This window comes from Diadema antillarum, unplaced genomic scaffold, assembly GCF_040938485.1.
Source record: "Diadema antillarum isolate AM-2024a unplaced genomic scaffold, OU_Dant_1.0 seq00000507_RagTag, whole genome shotgun sequence".
Taxonomy (NCBI): domain Eukaryota; kingdom Metazoa; phylum Echinodermata; class Echinoidea; order Diadematoida; family Diadematidae; genus Diadema; species Diadema antillarum.
Window position 1 is genome coordinate 2,480,448 of NW_027271462.1, and position 21,374 is coordinate 2,501,821.

The 21,374-nt window shown below is 40.0% G+C and overlaps 1 protein-coding gene across 1 annotated transcript in view; it reads left to right on the forward strand.

Annotated features, from left to right (window-relative positions):
• The window catches only part of LOC139734050 (A disintegrin and metalloproteinase with thrombospondin motifs 9-like), a 206,661-nt gene that overhangs the window by 142,104 nt on the left and 43,183 nt on the right, over window positions 1-21,374 (forward strand). The window contains exons 12-20 of the mRNA XM_071644866.1: window positions 10,342-10,449; window positions 11,673-11,879; window positions 12,580-12,694; window positions 15,580-15,716; window positions 16,926-17,043; window positions 18,153-18,248; window positions 18,756-18,922; window positions 19,896-20,028; window positions 21,147-21,267. Of these exons, the coding sequence (XP_071500967.1) occupies window positions 10,342-10,449; window positions 11,673-11,879; window positions 12,580-12,694; window positions 15,580-15,716; window positions 16,926-17,043; window positions 18,153-18,248; window positions 18,756-18,922; window positions 19,896-20,028; window positions 21,147-21,267 (1,202 nt within the window). The remainder of the gene's footprint in view (window positions 1-10,341; window positions 10,450-11,672; window positions 11,880-12,579; window positions 12,695-15,579; window positions 15,717-16,925; window positions 17,044-18,152; window positions 18,249-18,755; window positions 18,923-19,895; window positions 20,029-21,146; window positions 21,268-21,374) is intronic.

Below are 21,374 nucleotides of genomic sequence, written 5' to 3' on the forward strand. Positions count from 1 at the left end.
AGCACTTTATTCAGTCAAAGTGACACTCACGAGGAGATTTCACACACGTCTTTTCCCATTCTGTATTTAAGCACACACTCTGGAATCCCTTCTAAGCTGCGGGAGATCAAGGAGGTGTACAAATGAAAATCATTACTACAGAAGATGCTGGTTCCTGCTCGTTAGATTTGCACCCCATGAACTGTGAATGGTACAGATGAGGTAGTCTTGACTACAGTCGATATTCTCCATATCAACGTTTGACCTGAGTTGCGTCCAATTAATTTCTTTCGGTCTGTTTTACTTTAGTTTGTTTTGTTTTGTTTTGTTTTGTATTGTTTTGTTTTTCATTAGAGAAGTAAAGATAGAAATTGCAGATCAAAGAGTGAGATTCCCTTCGAGTTGTCTCAGGAGAGGCAAGTGTACCAGCCACACCAGGATTAGAGGAGGATTAGTCTTTGGCCACAAGACCCTGTCACAGAGTGACTCACACTGGGGCAACCTTGTTTCGGCACCTGCTCGGTGCACTCGTAGTGCACTGTCAGTCACGGGGAAGAGAGAGAGAAGGGCACTATGAGATTTATTTTGCTTGTTTGCACTTGCAGCTGTAGTCCATTTGGTCCATTGTTCCATCCTTTGCCAGTGACAGCATTTAGGGGGGATAATCGAAAGCTGATGATTTAACATGTACTGTACATGTATTTCTGTCCTTTATTTTGTTTCAGATTAGCCAGTTTGCAGAGCAAGTCCGCATACAGAATGAGAAGTTCAAAGCACTTTTGTGCACTCATGCATCAGGGATTGTCTTTGACTGCTGGTTCTTTGATGAGACACAGTAGGCAATACTGTAAGAGCTGTTATTTTCGCATACAGACATATTCGCGATTGAGAAGAGGTCACAGACATTTTCGTGAGATGTTGTCTCCATGATTTTACACCGAGACTATCATAAAGTGCACTAATGCCTGTTCGTTCATTCGCTGAGGCATCAGATATTTTCGTGTGTTGTTAAATTCGTGCCTCAACGGTGATTCGTGAAATTCGCAGGAATTAAAATCACGTGAAAATAACAGCTTTTGCAGTATTCTGTTTTGCAAGCCGTAGAAATGCGCTCACATCGATACGATGATGAACACATTGCATTACGTGAAAATAGGAAATATATCCCTCAAAGAAGACACATACAGTGTAGGTCCTACGTGCACACCAAACGTTATGTTTGTGCATCGTCTGCTGACAATTATTTCTAAACTTGTGACAATCAGCATAGTTACGTACGAAGTGAATTGTCTGTGTTTGCGTGCAAAAGGGGTGGTATGTCCCTTTAACTTGTTGAACTTGAACATTTGACTTACTGTTACTGCTGGAGCCAGTGAATAAACCCCGTCTCTACTGTGTTTGGCCAATTAGAGAATGTCAAAACTATCAATTTGCACAAGTGGAATCCAATGACTGACGAACTGTTTAAACAAAGCTGGGGCAAGAGGCGAAGGCAAGCACAAAAAGAATGCATGGTTTGTTTGAAACATTCATGTCAAGAGTCTGGCCGTAAATCACTGTTATCATGTGTGTTATAAGGCAGATACATCCATCAAATGGTTTTATGGCCTTGGAGTAGGGAGGAAGGGGGGAAAAGAATTTGAACACTGGGGCATATGCAAAGTGATACATTAAAAGGTTAAGAATGAAGAAGGAAAGGTGTTTGCGGGGGAAACGGCTAACAGGAATTGTGGATTGGTAAGCATAGAATTCAGGGAATTTTCACCGTGTGAGAGAATTGCACAGGTATGATTAATTTTTGAATGACATCAAACGTTCTTAAAGTTTCCAAGATAGTGATGTCATAAGGCCATTGATACAGAGCTCCACCTTACGCATTGTAGTTCAAGCTCAAGTAGCTACACACCCTCAGATTCCAGAACCACACACTCAATAAATCAGTCTGTAATAAATACTCATGTCCTAATGCCCAAGTAGGATGGTGACGACTTTTTTTTTTTTTTGGTATATCTTAACTCTTTCTTTTTCAATCTTTGTAAAAGAGATATCTCTGTTCCTGCTGTTATCTTTGTTGTTTTTTATTTGTTCATATTAGCATACTGTAAAACGAGGAACGTTCGCGTGCATTTTAATTCTATGAATTTCGCGAGCTCCAAGCTTTACGAAATTGAAATGTACGCGAAAGTTCTTGTCTACACTGTATACATTGAACGCCAGTGGCATTTCGCGAAAATTTCATGCCACGAATAGGGCCATCCGCTCCAATTCGTGAATATTTCATGCCGTGAATATATCATGTTTTACAGTAGTTAGACTTTAACAGTCTTCTTAACCATCTCTCTGTGTAGGCCTGTTGGATTCAATTACCAGTATTCGATATGTCTGTGGTACACTGAATGAGAGCTGTCTCTTTCTTTTTGTGGTATCTTTTTCTAGACCCTCCACCACATTGTGATCTTAGCACAATAAAAGTTGTTCAATGCATTCCATCAGAAAATCTCTACATTTGGATTTGTAATGTGAAAGGGAGGAATTGTGCAAAAAAAAAGGTGAAATGTCTCATTGAATGAGTCAGAATCGCTGAGCAGTGCAGCAGAGCTTAAGATGCATGACGACTTGAGGAATTGGGGTAACCTTGGGTGGGGGATGGGGGAGGGAGGTTCAGAAAGTCAAAAGGATGTGGATTTAAGAAAAATAAATTGCTTTTTCACGACAAATTGAGATAATGGATCATACGATCATATGGGGAGGTCTACTCTGAAGTGGGCAATGTGTCACAGGGGAAGGATGAGGGATAGTGGAGACACAATAGAGAAAGACAATAAGTGCTTTAAGTTTGAATAATATCTTCACTGACAGCAGAGGGGGAAAGGCCACCTCTTTTAATTTGTCATCTTACAGTACCCCCCACACAGGGGGGCCACGTAGCTTGTAAAACACACAGCCATGTGTGAACGGGAGACAACTGTTGAGGAGGCAGATCAGACAATATCACATTTTTATTGTGTCTCCTGCCGGTGCCCCCAAACTTGCCATGGTGCTAGCCAAACATTCCCCACGTGGTCAGAAACATTTGTTTAGCACCCAACATCGACGGTAATTTATCGATGCGGTAGAGGAATCTTGTCCATCTTTCTCTTCCAAACCCTATTGCCACCCATCTCTCTATCTCTCTTCTTTCTCATCCTCTTCCTTTTATCCCCCCTTCCTTCACTCCATCAATCAAACATGTTCTTCTTCTCTCAATCTCTGCGTTATTCAGAATCTTTTGTCAATGTCACATATTCTGATAAATTTTCAGATTATTCCTCAAATACCCCTTCAGGTAATATTGTTTTATTTTGCTTTTTTGTTGGGGGAGATGTTTGTTGTTTGATACTATGATCCCACAAAAGAGAAATAGATTTAAAGAAAAACAAATGAACAGGGGATTAGACATGAGCAAAGATGTATAGCAAGGTATATGTTTTGTCTTTTAGTGGGACGAAGACGACAAATGAAGAAAAGAGATGGGGTATGGCATTGTTGGTATGTGTAAAATCTGTGCTCGTGATTGGTTGCAGACAACATTTTTACTGCTGAGAGCTGTTGGAGAGATGGTTTGAGCATGATTTTCAGACAGACTGCTGGAAAGGTGAGCAAGTCCCAAGACACATAATAAGAAAAAAATATGCTTTCATTACTTTGCTGAGAAAAGCCTAGGAATGAGTCTGCCCAGATAAACGGCCAAATCCCCAGCCATTTCCCCCGCCAATGTGGATTCAGTCGGAGCCGGCATGCACAATGTGTGGAAGTGTTTCAGTGCCCGGAGAATGAATGACACAACAGAAAAATCTGCAGGAAAAGGGATGAGGACAGGTTCTGCATGCATCCAAATATTGACTTAAGTGGTAGAATTGGGTTAGCATCAAAGCCCCGTGTGGACTAGGGAAGGGGTCTTTGCCCTCTCCGCTAGAAACGCAGAAATGCCGAAGGAACGAGCAAGGTGAGGAGACTGTGGAAAGAGGAAGCAACAGATGGAAAGAGAGTTCTTCTTTTTTTTTTTGACTTCCCTCGGGGATGCTTCTTGGAAGTCATGTTAAGGGCATCCCTTGTTCTTAAGCCGTGCATTCCTTCACAAGAAATGAAAACTAAGGCTTCATTCACAAGATTAATTCTAGTTTTTCACTTTTAGTCTAGTCAGTTTTTTTTTTAAGGGGGGGGGGGGAGGGAAGGGATAAACCCTCAGTTCAACAACATGTTCAGGAAGTGTTTGATGATAAACTTTAATCCCAGGCTTGTTGAAACAAGCCTCCAGCAGGGAGGCGTTTCTTCTTTGATAGTGCGCTTTGAATTAAGGAGTGGCATTGTTGGTTTTGGAGCAATTACCCAAGTCAGTGCCTGGAGGGTTAAGGAACAGCGCTTGAGACAGGGACTCGCACCTTTCCAGCATGAAGTTTATCTCAGAACCCATCTGAGAATTTGCTGCACAATTCAAAAAGACAAAATCATAAAGCCACCTGGAGATAATTAGAATGTGACTTTAGTAGAATATTAGACTGATGGCCATTCTCTTAGCTCCTAATTTTTGATGTATATCTGAAAATGCTACCTGTTTTTTAATCTTTTGTTGTTGTTGTTGTTGCACAATTTTGAAAAAGTAGAGGGCACCTTGCAGCAGCCATGAAATGAATTCTGGAAAATCCTGGAGGACTATGATTTGATATGGAATAACTGTATATAACTACAGAAATATTCAGTTCATTCATTGAAGTCCATTAAAGGTCAGTTCTCAAGTTCTGAAGTCAAGGTTGAAGATTTTCATCTACACCTTGCCAAGACTGTATTACAGTGTGATGAGTAGGTAACAAGAGTAAAGGCTTCCAGGCCAATTACAAGTGATAGCTGAATTGCTCCGATGAAATGTTTTCTAAGTTAAAGTTGCATAAAAAAAATCATTGATGATGGGTGTTTGACATATTCTTTTTTTTTTAATTTCTGTACATATCAATTAGTAAGCTGTGAGGTACAGGCATCATCAACTCAACTGATTTGCATATTGTGACCAATTGTCACTGTTTCATAAAACCAAAAACATTTTAAATCTTCCCTATCTATCTTATTTTTGCAGTCAGATGTTGATGAAGTGTTCACTTCACAAACATGTTTATGCAACATTACTCTCTGTATGCAGTCAACTTGTATATGGAGCACATTTCCCTTTAAAGTTCAAAGCATCTGCGTGAAAGAAGAGCTGTCGTACTGTATTTGTAAATTTTGTTTGACTATGAGAAGTGTAGCCATTAGAAAAGAGCAACAAGCTATCAGAAACAAATACACAAGCAAACCTGCAAACAAACAAACAAACAAACAAACAAACCAAATACATCATTCTTGAATTCTTGTCTGCAGAATTTTTGAGGTGAGGGGAAGGAGAGTGATTGATGTAGTTGAATCTCCTCCAAGGATGGGCAGAGATGCCATCCCCGTGTGATGGTGGGACTGGTGATACATTGGTTGCCGGGCGACGGCAGGGGAGGGGCACTATTCAGCCAGTGATGGATGGCTTTTAAATGACGGGGGGGGGGGGGGGGGAATGAGATCTGGTCCATCCCACACCCAGAGAGAAAATAAGTAACCTTGCCCTATCGCAGGCTAGAAATCTGTGAGAGAGATGGAGAGATAACCTGCCTCAGAGAGAGAAAAAAAGAGCTTGTCTTGTAGACGTTTGTGTACAAGACTTCAAACCTGGAGTGATGGGATGACACTTGTGGTCTCACTGTGTGTGACTGCATCCTAATGTTGCCTGGATTTAGAGTAAAAATTTGTTATCATGAATTCATCATTTCAAGATTTTGATATAATTTTTGCTTTCCTCTGTGACTTCACTCCTCTTTAAAGTCGACTTGAACACAGAAGGGATTTTCCCTTTAACCCTATCTACGCCAGTCATTTTTGGACACTGTGTACAATATTGTTGGGTTAAAAGGTTAAAGGGTTAAAGGCAGGCTACCCATTGATGACTGTTCACATAACATGCAAAGGGTGAACTGTAAAATGAGGAATGTTCGCGTGCATTTTAATTTTGCGAATTTCGCGTGAGCCAAGATTTGCGAAATTAAAATGCACGCAAAAGTTCTTGTCTGCACTATATGCATTGGACGTTAGAGGCAACACGCAAAAATATCATGCCGCGAAAAAGGCCATCGGCTCCAATTCGCGAAAATTTCATGCCGCGAAAATATTGTGTTTTATAGTATGCTATTCACTTCGCCTGATATTTGTTAGTTCGTTTGAATAAACATTCTAGTATTTTAATTACTATTGCCCGTAAGTTCTCAAATGTAACTTAAACCACATTTCTGTAAAAGTGATATGATACTTTCTGCTGTGAAGAGGATGCAGGAGACAGATATTTTGACCAGACTGAGGTTTGTTCAGTATGATCATTTGGAATTGTTGATATTCTTATGTGCCAGCTTTTGTATGCATACAGTTGAGGTTGAATGCTTTTGATAGATGTTCCTATCAGCTTATTGTGTTGAGAGAACATGACCACAAAATGTCCCCTTTCTCAGAAACTGACTTACGGTATGTCGGTGACAAAGTCAACAATACCTCTGCAGTCGGTTTACATTTGCGGGATCATCGTCTTCCTGTACGGTCTGCCTTGTTCCCACTCCAAACCTGCCACTCAGTCGGTTGAGATGCTTATCCATCATTTTGCGGTTCCCATGGAAACCATACCCCGAGGTTGAGTCTTTCTGATGGAGATGCATTCATCACCAGGCCAGGTGTCTGATTGGCTGTTACAGCCGCCTCCTCCTCCCAGCTTTTCCCGCTTGATGGAAATTGAGGACACGACAAGACTCATTCATGTCACTACATTCATGTTACTGATGCTGCCTCTGGGAAGAGTTGGCAGAACGATTGCCGGTTTTCTGATCAGCATTTTTATCTTTCTTCCTGCGGAAAAGCAAAATTGTAGAAAGCCAGCAAAGTCTCTTGTAAACATAGGCCTACATCTTGTCATGAGTGTGCAATTGCTTTGGGATGTCTTAAAGATGTGTTTACCATTGGTAGCAGTGATTTCAAGAATGTTTGAGTTATCACATTTGATGCATACTATGTGTAGGTCAGTTGTATCACAAAACATCCTACCATATAAAAAAAAATTGCAATAAAACCTAGGAATATAAGGAGATATCACTATCTTTTCTAAATAAATCTTAACTGTAGATGGTTTATTTGAGAAACAATTTTATTATAACCATTGTTTACATTTTGGATATTTAACAATATTTAACGTTGATTATACTGATTAACATTTTTACATTGGTTGTTTCTATTCCTAATACACATTTAAGAACTACTTTGAAGCACTAAAGCTGGGTTTTTGTTTCTTCTGCAAATTGTAAATAATGCCTTTAAAGTTGTGTGTTTTGTTGGTGCACAAGCAATAGGCCAAATACTCAGGCATCAAGAATCACAAATTTGAGAGTATTGAGTACAGGTATCACTTTGTGCCCATTTCTGTAAGATATTGACTGGATGTTTTCCTCAAACGTCATATAGCTGTTGACACTTATTTTAGTCTGCTGAATATGTTCTAGTTATGACTTCCCCATGGTTTGTTTCATTTTGATGATCTCAAGATTAACATTTACACTGAATTTAGATAGTACATACATTTGAAATATCCAGTATGATTAGTGCCATTGGTAAAGTATCCTTTATTTGAAGAGATTCTTCTGCCATATGATTGTTATAGACTTACTAGCTTAGGAAAAACAAACAAACAAACAAACAATTTTTCTCTTAGAATGAAAGCAATGGTATAAACCAACATGATGAACTTATGCCTGTTTCTGACTTTTAAAGAAAAGAAAAACTTCACTAGTCAGAAGTGAGGAATTTTGATTGATTGTGATTTCTGACGTCTTTCTTTATCTCAGTGTGAATTTTACTGCCATATGAAAACTCCAAATTTGATCACTGCGAGAATTTAGAGTCTATCGAAACTTCTTCAAACAGGCAGTCATTAGGCTGTATTCTAGTGGCAAAAAGTAACAAGACTGTTGAGAAACAAGATACACCATTCCACTGTCTCAAGGGGAGTGCGGCTTGCCGGTGATTAGCTGACCCCGGCATGACCTACCCACAATCCAACAGGGAACTGATTGGCTTAAGGTCAATGACCTTTTGACACTCGCAATCTCCGGCATCTAGCTGGGGTTTCCAAATTACAGCAAAGCAAACGCTTCATTAATCACAAGCTATGCCCAGCGGCAGGAGAGGCAGAACTCTGGCCCTGCAGTACCCCCTCCATGAGAAGTTTTCTCTCAGGCAGACAAGGGAAAGGTAGAGAGGGAGGAGGCTGAGGAGGAGGAGGAAAAGAAGAAGAAAGAGGAGAGGTGGTTTGCTCCAGGTTTTGAGATGTGGCTTGCATCAAGTCTGAGATCCCAAAACCGGAGATGACAGTAATGATGGTGGCTCTCCTCCCCGTGATTGGGTGGAGACAAAACTGGACAATTTCACCCCAAATTGGCCGCAATTGGAGGGGTGTAGGAGTGATTATTGCACTCGGCAGCCCCATAATTCACGGGGTTTGATAAGTATCAGTCAAGGGCAACCGAAACAATGTGAGACCCGAGAACGCATCCAGCATAGTGAATTAGACTCAAACTCACTATGATTCAGCACTGTTTCTTCTTCTGTGTTGTGCCAACCAGCTAGACATTTTTTTCTCTTGTTGTTGAAGTCAGAATGTCAGTTGTGTGAAGGTCGTACAAATTCTCAAATTTATCGTGATTTTATGAGTTCAGTTTCGTAGTCATGGACATTTTGGCTTGGGGTGGAGCTGTTATGATGATAGGGAAAAGTGAACGGTCATCACTCACAGTATATTATGGCAACTGATATTATCTTTTTGCTTCATAACAAATGGGGAGAAATAATTAGAAAAGTAAAAACTGTGTCAGTAAAATGTGTCATGATTTAGAACTCAACAAACTCTCGGGACCAGCATGTATCTTTCCACAATTGATAAGAGGGGAATGGTTACCACCGGGATTACACTTCTTTTTTATGCCTCCGCCACGAAGTGGTGCCGGAGGCATTATGTTTTCTTATGCCTCCGCCACGAAGTGGTGCCGGAGGCATTATGTTTTCGGGTTGTCCGTCCGTCCGTCCGTCCGTCCGTCCGTCCTTCCGTCCGTCCGTCCGTCCTTCCGTCCGTCCGTCCGTCCTTCCGTCCGTCCGTAATGAATTTTGTGGACAGGGTAACTACCAAAACCTTTTGAGGTATCCTAATGAAACTTGGCATGTATGTGTATTAGGGGGTGAAGTTGTGCCTATCAACTTTTGGGTGCACATGCTTAAGGTCAAAGGTCAAAAGGTCAAGGTCAAATGCTTAAAATTTTACTATTTCCCCCATATCTATGCAATGCCAGAAGATATTTTCTTGAAACTTAGTGTATACATGTACTACCCAATTAAGATTCTCTGGTGAAAGTTTGGGGTCATGAGGTCAAAAGGTCAAAGGTCAAAAGGTCAAGTAAAATGTTAAAATTTCACTTTTTTCTCTGTATCTTGGAAATTGTTCAAGGTATCTTCATGGAACATAGTGTATATGCATCTACTGACTGGCATTGGTTATCTAGGGAATTTAGGGTTCATGGGGTCAAAGGTCAGGGGTCAAAGGTCAAGGGCAATACTTCAAAATCTTACTATTTTTCTTATATTTATGCAATGCCAGCAGGATATTTTTTTTTTTTTTAAACTTGATGTATGCATGTCTAACCCAATAGAGATTCTCTGGGATTTTTTTTTTTTTGCCAAGAAGGTCAAGGGTCAAAGATCAAGTGAAAGTGCTGAACTTACTTTTTTCTCCATATCTCGGAAGTGGCTCAAGTTATCTTGAAACTTAGTACATGCTGAATTTATGTATGTTCTGCCTGACAGTGCTTCTCTTATAAATCAAAGGCCAGATGAAAATGATAACAATTTACTGTTCAATACAGAAATTGCGCTTTTTCTCCATACCTTGAAAATTACTCAGTGCATAAACTTTATATGAAATGGTCAAAGTCAAGTTAAAGTTCTTAAATCCCCAAATACATGCTCTCCTATTCATCCAATTAAACATAGGTCAAGGAAGGTAAACATTCAATACATTTGTGACAAACATGTCATTTTAATATTTTGCCAATTTTGTGAAAATGTAATCACACATTGTCCACATGTACTATAGACCTATTAGGAGAATCATGCATTATGGTGGAGGCATACCAGTCGCCATAGCGACATTTCTAGTTTTCTTTTTTTTGCATGTTTTGTTTCTTCATTCTTTTTGTTCTTGTTCTTCTTTCTTTCTTATCGTAGAAATCCTGCAAAAGGTTATGGTGCACGGGCTCATCTAAAGGCAGTCAGACAGGATGCCGCACTCAACACATGCCATGGGCCGATGGAACGCCGTGCGACAGCCACAGTGTGAGTTGCCATGGCAATCAACTTTTAGCAGACATGCATCTTCCATCGGTGGCCAGGCTTTGCGAGGAATCTGCCTTTAATGTAGCGCATGCGATGGAAAAACTATTTGGCTTGGGGGCTATTACTGCTCAGAGTATTTCTAAGTCCCTCATGACAATTGGGGAAACAATGCTCTCCTGTCGCGCATGAGCAATTTGACAAAGTGCAGAGAGAGGTTGGATCAGTATGTTAGAAGTGTTTGGGGGGCTAGTATGTTAAAACCATCGCCCCCAGGGTAATAGATATGCCAATGAATCTTTTAAAGTACATAGCAGTCTCCACGCTGCAGTGGAGAGGGAAAGATTTTCTTCTTTTCAATATTTAGGAAGCATTTTGAGAGTTGGATCAAGGGAGGACAATGTGCACTGATCCAGTCACTTTCTGTGAGTGAATCGTAGTCTCCCACCCAACATTATGGGGATGATTAGGTTATCTCCTCTTTTCTTCTATCTTGTCTGGAAGATTGTATACTATCCCTTTGGGTCTTCTCTTCTTGATTTACGCATGTTTTCATAAGACCCGACTTGCGGCACTGAATCTAGTATTTACCTATCCTCTGATACTTTCAAAGACTAGTTGAAAGTGATGGCAGAAGAGAGAAGAAAAAACAGATGTAAATAGTGGAAATGAATCATCTGTTTGAGATAATTCATCAGTTTTATGATCAGCGTAGAGTTTGCTTGGTTCATTCAGGTCACTGACATTCATTCCTACGATGCGCAGGATAAAAATCAAGAACTTTCAAGTGGTGGCTGTCCCAAGTGTCGTAGCTAGCTGCTTCACAAGATCTACGTGATGTAGTTTGCGATAAGAGAAATGTGGTCATCTCATGGCGCAGATTTAGCCTCCAAAAGTACACCTGCACTTTCAGTCAGTAGAGGGAAGAACATTGTCCCACAGTCAATTGATTTGTTCATGATAAAGACAGGAGTCTTGGCTGTTATTCTCTGCTCAATGAGTTGACATGCCAATCCTGAAAAGAACAGGAGGGAAATGAATGTGCCACTTGTAGTATCTGTTCAGCTCTAAGTGCCTTTATTTGGAAGTAATAGGTTAAGAAGTTGCCATTTATTCCTTTTTTTTCAGTGTTCACCAAATGCAATTGGTCGGGAATGCAGGTACCATGTGTGATACATGTGTAGATTCCCATGTCTCCTTTTTTGTCTTGAAAAAAAAAAATCCAGTGGTGTTTTCGGGGCGAGTGCCGGCCGAGGAACCGAATGGAGGTGGTGGATGGAGAGTGGGGCAAGTGGGGCGAGTACGGGGAGTGCTCCCGGACCTGTGGGGGCGGGGTCAAGGAGGCCCAGCGGCTGTGCGACAACCCCACCCCAGAGAATGGGGGCAAGTACTGCATCGGGCGGCGGCTGCGCTTCAAATCATGCAACACACAGGTGAGTGGAGGCTCAGGGACCACACCCCTGGAGCATTGCACCCCAAGAGCACCCCTGGTAGGCAGATAACTAGAGTCGGTTTTTCGTGGTGCAGATAAACCTTAATCACACTATCTGAGTCTTGACTCTGTGAGTTTTAGATAGTCCATGGCTGAATTAACACAATACAATTTGTCCCAGTGCAGAGTAAGGTCAAGATTGTTTGAGATTTTTAAAAAGTCAGAGAAAATTTTTTTGCCTTGTTCAGTGAATTGATTTTAATGGATAAAGGCTCTGAATTTTGGAACCATGTATGTGAAAAACATTTTCTAAATTCTTGTTTAATGAAGAGTAACTTTCAAAATTAGTAATCATGTATTCATTCATTAGTTAAAGGAGTCATTTCAACAACAAATTGAATTTCAGAAGCAGTTTGTGAAGACACTCCTTATAAATCTTCTTCTTTTCTCTTTATGTTTGCAGCAGAGTATGACATTGTGACCTTGGAATTTTTGTATATATATATATATTTTTTTTTTTGTACTGATAAATTTGCAACATGACATGAAGTGGCATTGGATGTGTAAACAAATCCTGTCTCATTTTTAGACACCCCCCCCCCCCCACCCCAACCCCATGGTGACTTGAAATTAAGAGGCTAGTAACTCCGTGCCAGAGGGACATTCCTAACTTTCACTGATTTTTTTCTTCCCCCCATCAGCCCTGTCCGGAGGGGTCACTGGACTTTCGGGAGAAGCAGTGTGCCGAGTCCCAGCGGACACAGTTTATCCGAGGCATATCTCCAAACACCCGATTCGTGCCCAAGTACGCTGGAGGTGTGTGGCCAGTATTTAAGAAAAAGTAGCCTTTAAGGTCTTTTTGCCCACAATGAGAAATAGATATCAAATGATGTCATCAGGAGTATTTCTCTAAGCCCTCTCAGAAGTGGATGAAGTTGAAGCTATCCCACCGTGCATTTGCCCCAAATCAGGAGAATACTCGGTGGCTTATTCATGAGCTCCACTGTGCTTCTGCAAGGGTATGCAATTTTCCAGATGCAACCATTTTTACCTTTTTTTGGGGGGGGGGGCTGAAACATAGTTTTTTCAGTGGAATACCTATGCTTCATATTATAGTGAAGTCATATACAACTGTATCTTCATTTTATTTTTATTTTCAAATGCCTTTGCATAGCAAAACATAAGTCAGTATATATCTTGATTAACTCATACAACCCCATTTGATTCACAAATCTGTTAAATATCTGGACACCGGATGCAGAGTACATCTCTTTTTCTCCCTCTTGTCTCCCTCTCTCTTTGTTATGTTAAGATCACTGTGACCTGCTGAGATAAGCATCTCTCACAGCCAAACCATGAAGCAGAGCGAGTTTCCACGGGGATGAAAACTGCAATCACATTTTAGAGAATTAAATCCTTCCGCTCGCCCCAGAGCGTGGCCCAGTCTAAAATGCAACTTACTTCACTACTGTTGACATCTATAACATAATGTGATTTTTAAAAAGAGACGTGTGTGCTTAAGCCCCCCCCCCCCAAAAAAAAAAGAGAGGACAAGAGATGTGTTTAAGAGTACCAACAAAACAGCGTGAGCAGCAGAAGAGAGAGAACAGAATAAATCCACAAGAATAAAAGGGGCAGTATTAAAGACTGCGGATATTTCTGCGCAAAGATTCAGGCTGCATTTTGTCAGCCGAATTTACTCCGGAACACTCCCCGGGGAGGTATTTGCGGAGTGCAGACGACAAATGGGTTTCTAGTCTTGAGGGTACTTTCACACCAGTGCTGTCTCCTGTGTGTCTTTGTGGCATGATTTTTGAGGTGTTAACAAAGCTTCTTGGAGATGGTTTGATACATCATGGGGATGTATGTATGATACATACCCAAGAATTGGTGCTGGGAGAGCCTTCTGCTGACCCCAAAAATGTAGATTCTGTAAGCTGATCAGAACAGATGTGACGCAATTTGTGCCAAGCCAATGAATCTGTCCGCATTTGATTAAGAATGTAGCCACAAGACTTCTAATGAGAAATACAACCATATTGTACAAGTACTCTTTTTTCTTTTGAGTGACTATTCAATTCAATTCACTTTATTGATAATCATAAAAATGGAAATGTATACAGAGTAAAATGTGTCGGGGAGTTCACAAAGAAAGCCAAAGGCTTGAGACAAGTGATCCCCTTTACTATAGATACTATATCTGGAGACAGTTATGAGTTACCAGACATTAATGTTTGTGTCAAGTTCGTGAGGAATGATTTCCAGAGTCTTGTCAGCCTGTGCCAACACTGCGTCAATCTTGTTACATTGCGTATGTTTGCCGTGATACGGCTTAGCCTAAATTGCACATGCATGAATGCCAATTTCCTGTTTTGAGTGGAGAAAATCCAATGTTGCCCTTTGGTATCAACGGTTTCAAACATTTGAGTGACTTTTATTTCCTTCTGAGTATTAACCTTTGAAGTCCCTAGAGGAATTGTGGCAATGACATAAACACACATTGTAGGTCACAAGTCTCATTTTTTTTCCTTCTCACTTGTATGTGCAATGACAAAACTTAAACGTTAGTAAGAGTGTGGGAAGGGGGTGTTAAAGAGACCATTTGCAAGATTTGAATCTACTTCTAGGGAGAGATTAAGGGAAGAATTGAGAGAGGGGGGGTGAGAGTTATCACAATACCTACCAGTGAGCTCCATGATTCAGTATTAATATAATATCTTTGCTTTCTATCTTTCTGCCCTTGGTGTCTTTCCACGCTTATGTATCTAGGGATGATTACACCATGCTGTTATGGAGGACAACTTGTGACTGACCAGAATAAACAAAGAAGCAAAATGAAAACGACAGAGCTCTACCTTTTTAGTTGCGAGTTCAAAAAAAAATGAAATAAAAAAAAAATCTCAGGGGGCTTCGTGTAGAGTTTATTAGCATCCCTACTGCCCTTCTTGTGGGCATACATGTATATAAATCTTCTTGATGTTACTATTCCTGAGGTGTGGGGCTTAAAGAGCCGGTGTGAAGTGGACCGTTGACGCCTACCACTTCCAGACTGGTGTGACAGGTGTGGTGCGTGTAGCGGGCCACAACGGTGGCAGAGGTCTCCCTCGGAAAGTAGGCCAATCTAACGTGGGCTGGCTAGCGATTGTTTACAGTCAAATATGGCTGGCTAGCCGGATTGTTTACAGCCCGGTATATGGGTGGGCGTAACCTTGCAGCCAGGGAACAAGTGTTTTGAGGAATTAGTCCTGTGTTTGGCAGGTGATGGCATCCCCATTATAAGCCATGACCTTGGCAGAGAGAGAAATTTGTGCAATAGGCAACCACAACAACAACAACAACAACAGAGCTATATCCAAGTCAAAACCAAACCTGTTCTTCCCTCAACCATGAGTAAAGCATATCATCCACACACATGTCAGTTCATTACAGTATTTGCTTTTATTTGCACATGGATGCTAAAACCTATTGACTTTATCAGAACTAGTCTTCATTATGAGGTTATACTTGTGCTTTGCACATGAGGTATGTTATTATTTCACTCTTGATTCAAAATACATGGTGTCGATTTGAGCAGCTGGAACTTTCACTCCATGTGAGATGAAATGACAGGAAGTAAAGACTGCCCTCTGGTGTTGACTCTAATGTTGTTTACATATATTTTATGTTTGTTTTTTTGTTTTTTTGTTTGTTTTTTTCCTCAGTCCAAGTGCAGGACCGATGTAAGTTGTACTGCAGGGTGGCTGGTTCTAACGCCTACTACGAGATGAGTCGCAAGGTTGTGGATGGAACAAAGTGTGGACCAGACACGGATGATATTTGTGTGCAAGGACAGTGCAGAGTGAGTGGGGGAAAAAAAAAGGAGTTGTATATTGTTTGTTTCCTGCCAAATGATATTTACTGGTGAAATGTCTCATTAAGGCGAGCAGAATAGCATTGTGCTTGTCCTTCTGAAGCAACAAAGCAAATTCAAGTTGTAATGATAACAATAATAACATTTATCTATAATTTGTAGTGCTCTATATAACATTTTAAAGCACTCTTTAGAAAAAAAACAGCAAACAAAAACAAACAACATTGACAGACAAAATTATATCACTACACCTGAAAATTACCAAGTATCAAAAGCGTAACTAAATAAATGTGTCTTAAGTGCAGATTTGAATGTGATTAAAGACCAGATATCACAGATGTGGGATGGCAGAGTGTTCCATAATGTGTACAAAGAATTTAGTGTGCAAAGGGTCCAAGACTAAAATGTCTGCCCTTTTATTTGGTGGGGGGGGGGGGGGGGGGGGGGGGGGCAGTGGTGAAGGGGATTTTTTTTTCTCAGCTATATATGAAGAGAAAGAACATTATTGAGGTAGAGGTGCATTCAGGCATGTGAGGGGCGTGTAGCAAAAATTCTCCCACTCGCCCAGTGCATATACCACAATGTAAACAAGCTTGTATCATATAAATCTTGAGGTGAATAATAACGGCCTGAAACAACCTTAATGTGCCTACACCTTCCAATCAAGTTTATATTTGTCTAGTCAGGGTATGTGGGTGCAAGCATTTGGTTCCTCCTTGTAGTTCAACTGTCAATGCCCATATTTGGTTGTTTACAAGGAGTTACGTGTATTACAAGTAACAACATTGATTAAATTTGCAGACGAAGACTTGGAGCATTTCTGTTGGTATATGCTCTCATAAAAAACTGTTTTTCTTTTTAAAATCTGTGTAGAATATCATTATTCCTTGAGTGCATCATGCAAGTCTCAGATTGAATTCAAGTTGTTTGTCCTCGTTTTGGTCAATCATAATCATTTCATACATGTATCTTCCATAGCGACCAAAAGGAGAAAAAGATGTAAATGCAATCAAATCTGCCTGATGCAAAGAAAAGACAGTGACATATTAAAGTTGTAGATGGGCAAACTTCCCCGATGTGATTGTTGCAACGGTGTATCCTTTTGTGAGAAGTTGATATATCCCTGTGGTATTTGAACACGTATCAGATTTTGCCATTACTGTTGCAATCACTGCTCTACCATCCCTTTGATTCCAGCAAGCTGGGTGTGACCATATACTGAGCTCCAACACAAAGAAAGATGAGTGTGGGGTGTGTGGCGGCGATAACACCTCGTGTCGGAAGGAGAAAAACACCTACAACCAGGCTCGTCACGGTAACCATTTCTCTGTCATTTTTTTCTAACTTATGTAATGTAACTAAAGTAAATCAAGGTAAAAAAGGGACAATTTTTACTAACAAGTCTGTACAGACTTTTCAAATTGTATTCCTTTTAACAATGCAAAGCTATTGAAGAAGTAAAGCAAGCAAAAGAAAAAAATCTTCCCTATTTTTTGCACATCTGCCAGTTTTGTTCTGTGTGACAAATACACATATTGTTGAGAGGGGTAATTAAAGGAAAGTTTGTTATGTAATGGCCATATATGGGACATAGCAAGAACCAAAAACAAAAACACTAACAAACAAAACTAGTCCCACAAAAAAAACAAAAATCAAGAATCCACTGTGGGCAGTTGGTCACAACAGCTGAATGGGTTGCTTGCACTCATCAGGGTCTGTAACACTGAAAGAGTGCATTTTTTCCCTTTTCTCATACAATACTTGTTTTCCTTTAAGGGGAGGTAGCTATTGAATGGGGGGAACACATTAAGACAGATTATGGAGTCCATACTAATAAAAGCGCAAAAGTCCTGAAACGTTAATGGGGCTTATCAAAAATGTGAAGAATTATAGGAATGTTGTCATAACACCCACTGATTTGTTGGTGCAAATGTTCACCATGATGCACATACTCCCTGATGATGAACGTCCCTTACCTTAATTGCACATAAAACCGAGCTGTTTGTCTAAATTGCCCCTATAGAACAATTTGTGGCATCTTTGAAATCCAAGAAAACATTCCTTCATAAGTTTGATATGCTGTTTTTAAAAGTATGAATTACTTCTCTTCTTGGGGCATTTGTATATTTGCCTTTTTGAGGTAATCTTGGATCAAATTACATTTATTTCCTGAAGACTGGAGATTGAATGGAATTTAAAGGGAACATTTCTTGTGTACAAACAATTTTATAGATATCACTAAATTGATTTTTATTCATGAAATTCTAAAGATGGTATCTGTGCAATATCAAGCATGAAAGTTGAAAGTTTTTCTGCATTTCCCAGCACCGACAATTTAGATTATCTGCCTTTCATGCCATGCCACCTTTAAAGACATTCATTTTGCATTTCTTAAATGATTTTATGTTCTCTCTCTATCAACAGGATACACACTGATTGTAACCATACCTGCAGGTGCAAATAAGATTAACATTAGACAGTACTCATACAATGGCAAGGTGGACGACGACAATTATCTTGGTGAGTGAGAAGATCTGAAGGAACACAGAGAAACTTCCCTGCAAGTGACATTAAAGATATGTTAAGGAACTTTTTTTTTTTTTGGTAGCTGCTTGATCGCTAAACTTTTAAAAACAAGCCAAAATCTTCCTGTGCAAATTTTCATATCCTTACTTTCATTATTAATTCTATCTCTTAATGTTCTTTGGTATTCATGGCTGCAAGACTATGTTTCCTCTGTAAAGATATAGAAAAGAAAAACCTTAGGTGTAAGTAGAAAGTACATACATTGCATTTTTCTCTTGAAACTTCTAGTAGGAAGCTTTAGCCTTGCAAGTGATGTGGAGTGATTGAAAGCCACATCCATACCCCTGTATCCCCATTATTTTTATTGCAAAGATTTTGTGTTCCATTTTAAATATGCATCAACAAGATTTATCGTCTTTATGTCTTCTAGCTGTCTGTGCCTTGTTTATTTCCTGTCCCTACTCTTATGTATATATGTGAATCGGTCAATTTCTCTCGCAGCTTTGTCCAACGACGCCAACGAATTCATCCTAAATGGCAACTTTGTGGTCAGTATGTATTCCAAGGAGATCTACATCAACAAGAGTGTGTTGGAGTATAGTGGCTCAAACACCACGGTGGAGTCCATCATTGGAGAGGATAGACTGCCCAGGGCAGTAAACCTATATGTAAGTCTAGCTCTGTCATGGTCGTCATGTTTTACTGACATAAAAACTAGTCACAGCAAATGCTTATGTGCTGTACAGATCAGTCCTCAGTGTAAATGAATTCTTGTTTTGCAAAACACATTCCTTTTCATCTTTTAAGGTACATCATGTATAATGCTAAGTTTAGCTTTCAAAGAATGTAAATAGAACGTTTTGTCAGATGCTGTTTGAAGGCAGCATATTATGGCAAGCAATCATTCTTTTGACCCAGAATGTCTTGCCATACAATGTTTGTAACATTGTTGAAGACAGTATGTTGTAAACAATCATTCATATGGCCAAGAAATGTTTTTTTTTTTAAAGTGTTCTTATCTTGTAGTTGTGTGCAGGGTTAAAGCCACTTTAGTCAGTCTTAAGCATGAGAGACCTTCATAGGATACTGTAAAACATGATATATTCGCGGCATGAATTTTTCGCGAATTGGAGCTGAAGGCCTTTTTTTGCGGCATGAAATTTTCTCGAAACGCCACTGGCATTCAATACATATAGTGTAGACAAGAACTTTCGCGTGCCTTTTAATTTCGCGAATCTTGGCACTCGCGGCACTCGCGAAATTAAAATGCATGTGAACATTCCTTGTTTTACAGTATCTGATTTTGTTAGCCACTTTCTAATTCTAGTAGAGATTTTCCACTTTTCAAAGATAGCCCAAAACAGATCCTTTAGCTCCCCTTCTTGTTCTCATAGATATTTGCTCCCTTGTACAGTTGTATTTCTTGAGGTTTTTTTTTTTGTCTTTTTCATCTGTAGTCTGTTTGTTGAATACTGAAATTCAATTTGATATCCTATTTTACTTCAAATGATAGGCTAAATACAGAGTTAAAGAGACCATGGATGCGTGTTTAATTTTCCAAATTGCAATTGGTTTCTGTCGGGTTTCATTGTACTCATCTTTGCCTTCCTTTCCTATTTTCACCCTCCATGTTCCCATTAGATCCTATCCGTTGGGAGGTTGTATCCTCCCAACGTCACCTATTCTTTCAACGTACCCAGGGAGCCCCCTCCAGCTGCAGTAACCACCTGGGATGTCACAGGGCCCTGGGGTGCCTGCGACAGTGACTGCGACGGTAAGATTCCCGCTGTGTTTATGTTTAACAAACAGTATTTACTGTTTCTGTGAGAAATTTCTGGCACCTGATCTAGCGAGATAAAATTCACATTTTTCACTTTCACTGACTGAATACTTGACAAATAATAGTATGAATTCATGTGTCAGTAAAATTAATGAAACAAAGTAAAGAAACCAATAGCACATTCTTGTGATTGCACCGGTGTTGTAGAGTATGAAATTGATCGGTTTCCAAAACTGTGAAGTATTGCAGTTGCCTGTAGTACAATTTATGTACTCATCACTGAATCAGAATGTGTAGTGCATCAAGTAATTATACTCATCATTCAAGGAAACTCTCACAATATGTTTTGTAAAGCATTGGCTGGGCAAAATTGAAAAAACAAAGATATCAAAGATTGGTGGGAAAGATGGTATGATTGTCATTTTAAGATTGCATGATTTCTGTAGACAAATTATACCTCTGGTGTGCAAAATACAAAACTAGTACAAAATTTACCCACCCATCTGTGGAAAAGATTATTGTTGCAATGTTATGTTACAGTCTATTCAAAACTTTGCGGGAACATAAGAGGTGTCTTCGATGTGTTAGGCAGTATGGAGACAAACAAATGCTACGAATGCAAATTATGGAATGAACTCTATCATATGTACACTGTTTTATGTCATTCGTGCAAACCTCAATTTCTGCCATATCACACTTTAGCTTGCACTTGGCATTCAGAATATTTCAGCTGTATGTGTCAAACATCAATGCAAATTGTGCACAGTGTTTGATGTTAACAGGTTTAGTCACGAATGCAGTTCTTGAATTTCAGTTTGTGTTTCTTTTAAGGTGTCTTCAAGTTGAGTTAAAGAAAAAAGAGGTTAAAGTTATACATTTTTGTTGTTGCATTGTAACCACAAGTTGCAGTTCTTCGTGCAGTACCGGTAACTTGTATTTAGGTCTCCATATTCAAACTAACATCACACAAAATTGTTTCCTCCAGTAGACCCCTCTCACCCTAGTAATCGTGCAAATGAGAGTCAAATCCTCGTGACATGGTATGCATTATGCCGCCAATGCAAGTCAATGTTATCGTCTTTTTCCTGTGCGTTGCTATTCACCACTGTCAGGTTACAAGCAGCGCGCCATCCGCTGCGTGGATGCCAACAGTCTGCCAGTGGACGACAGGCTGTGCACCGAACCAAGGCCCGACCCCGTGAGGGAGCCCTGTAACACCCGCTGCGAAGTGGCGTGAGTATTCCCTCCATGTCTGAGATTTGATGCAAACCTGACACACCTGAGTGTACGGTATGCCAGTAACACATACGTGTCTGACAAGCCTCTGATCCCCAGTACTT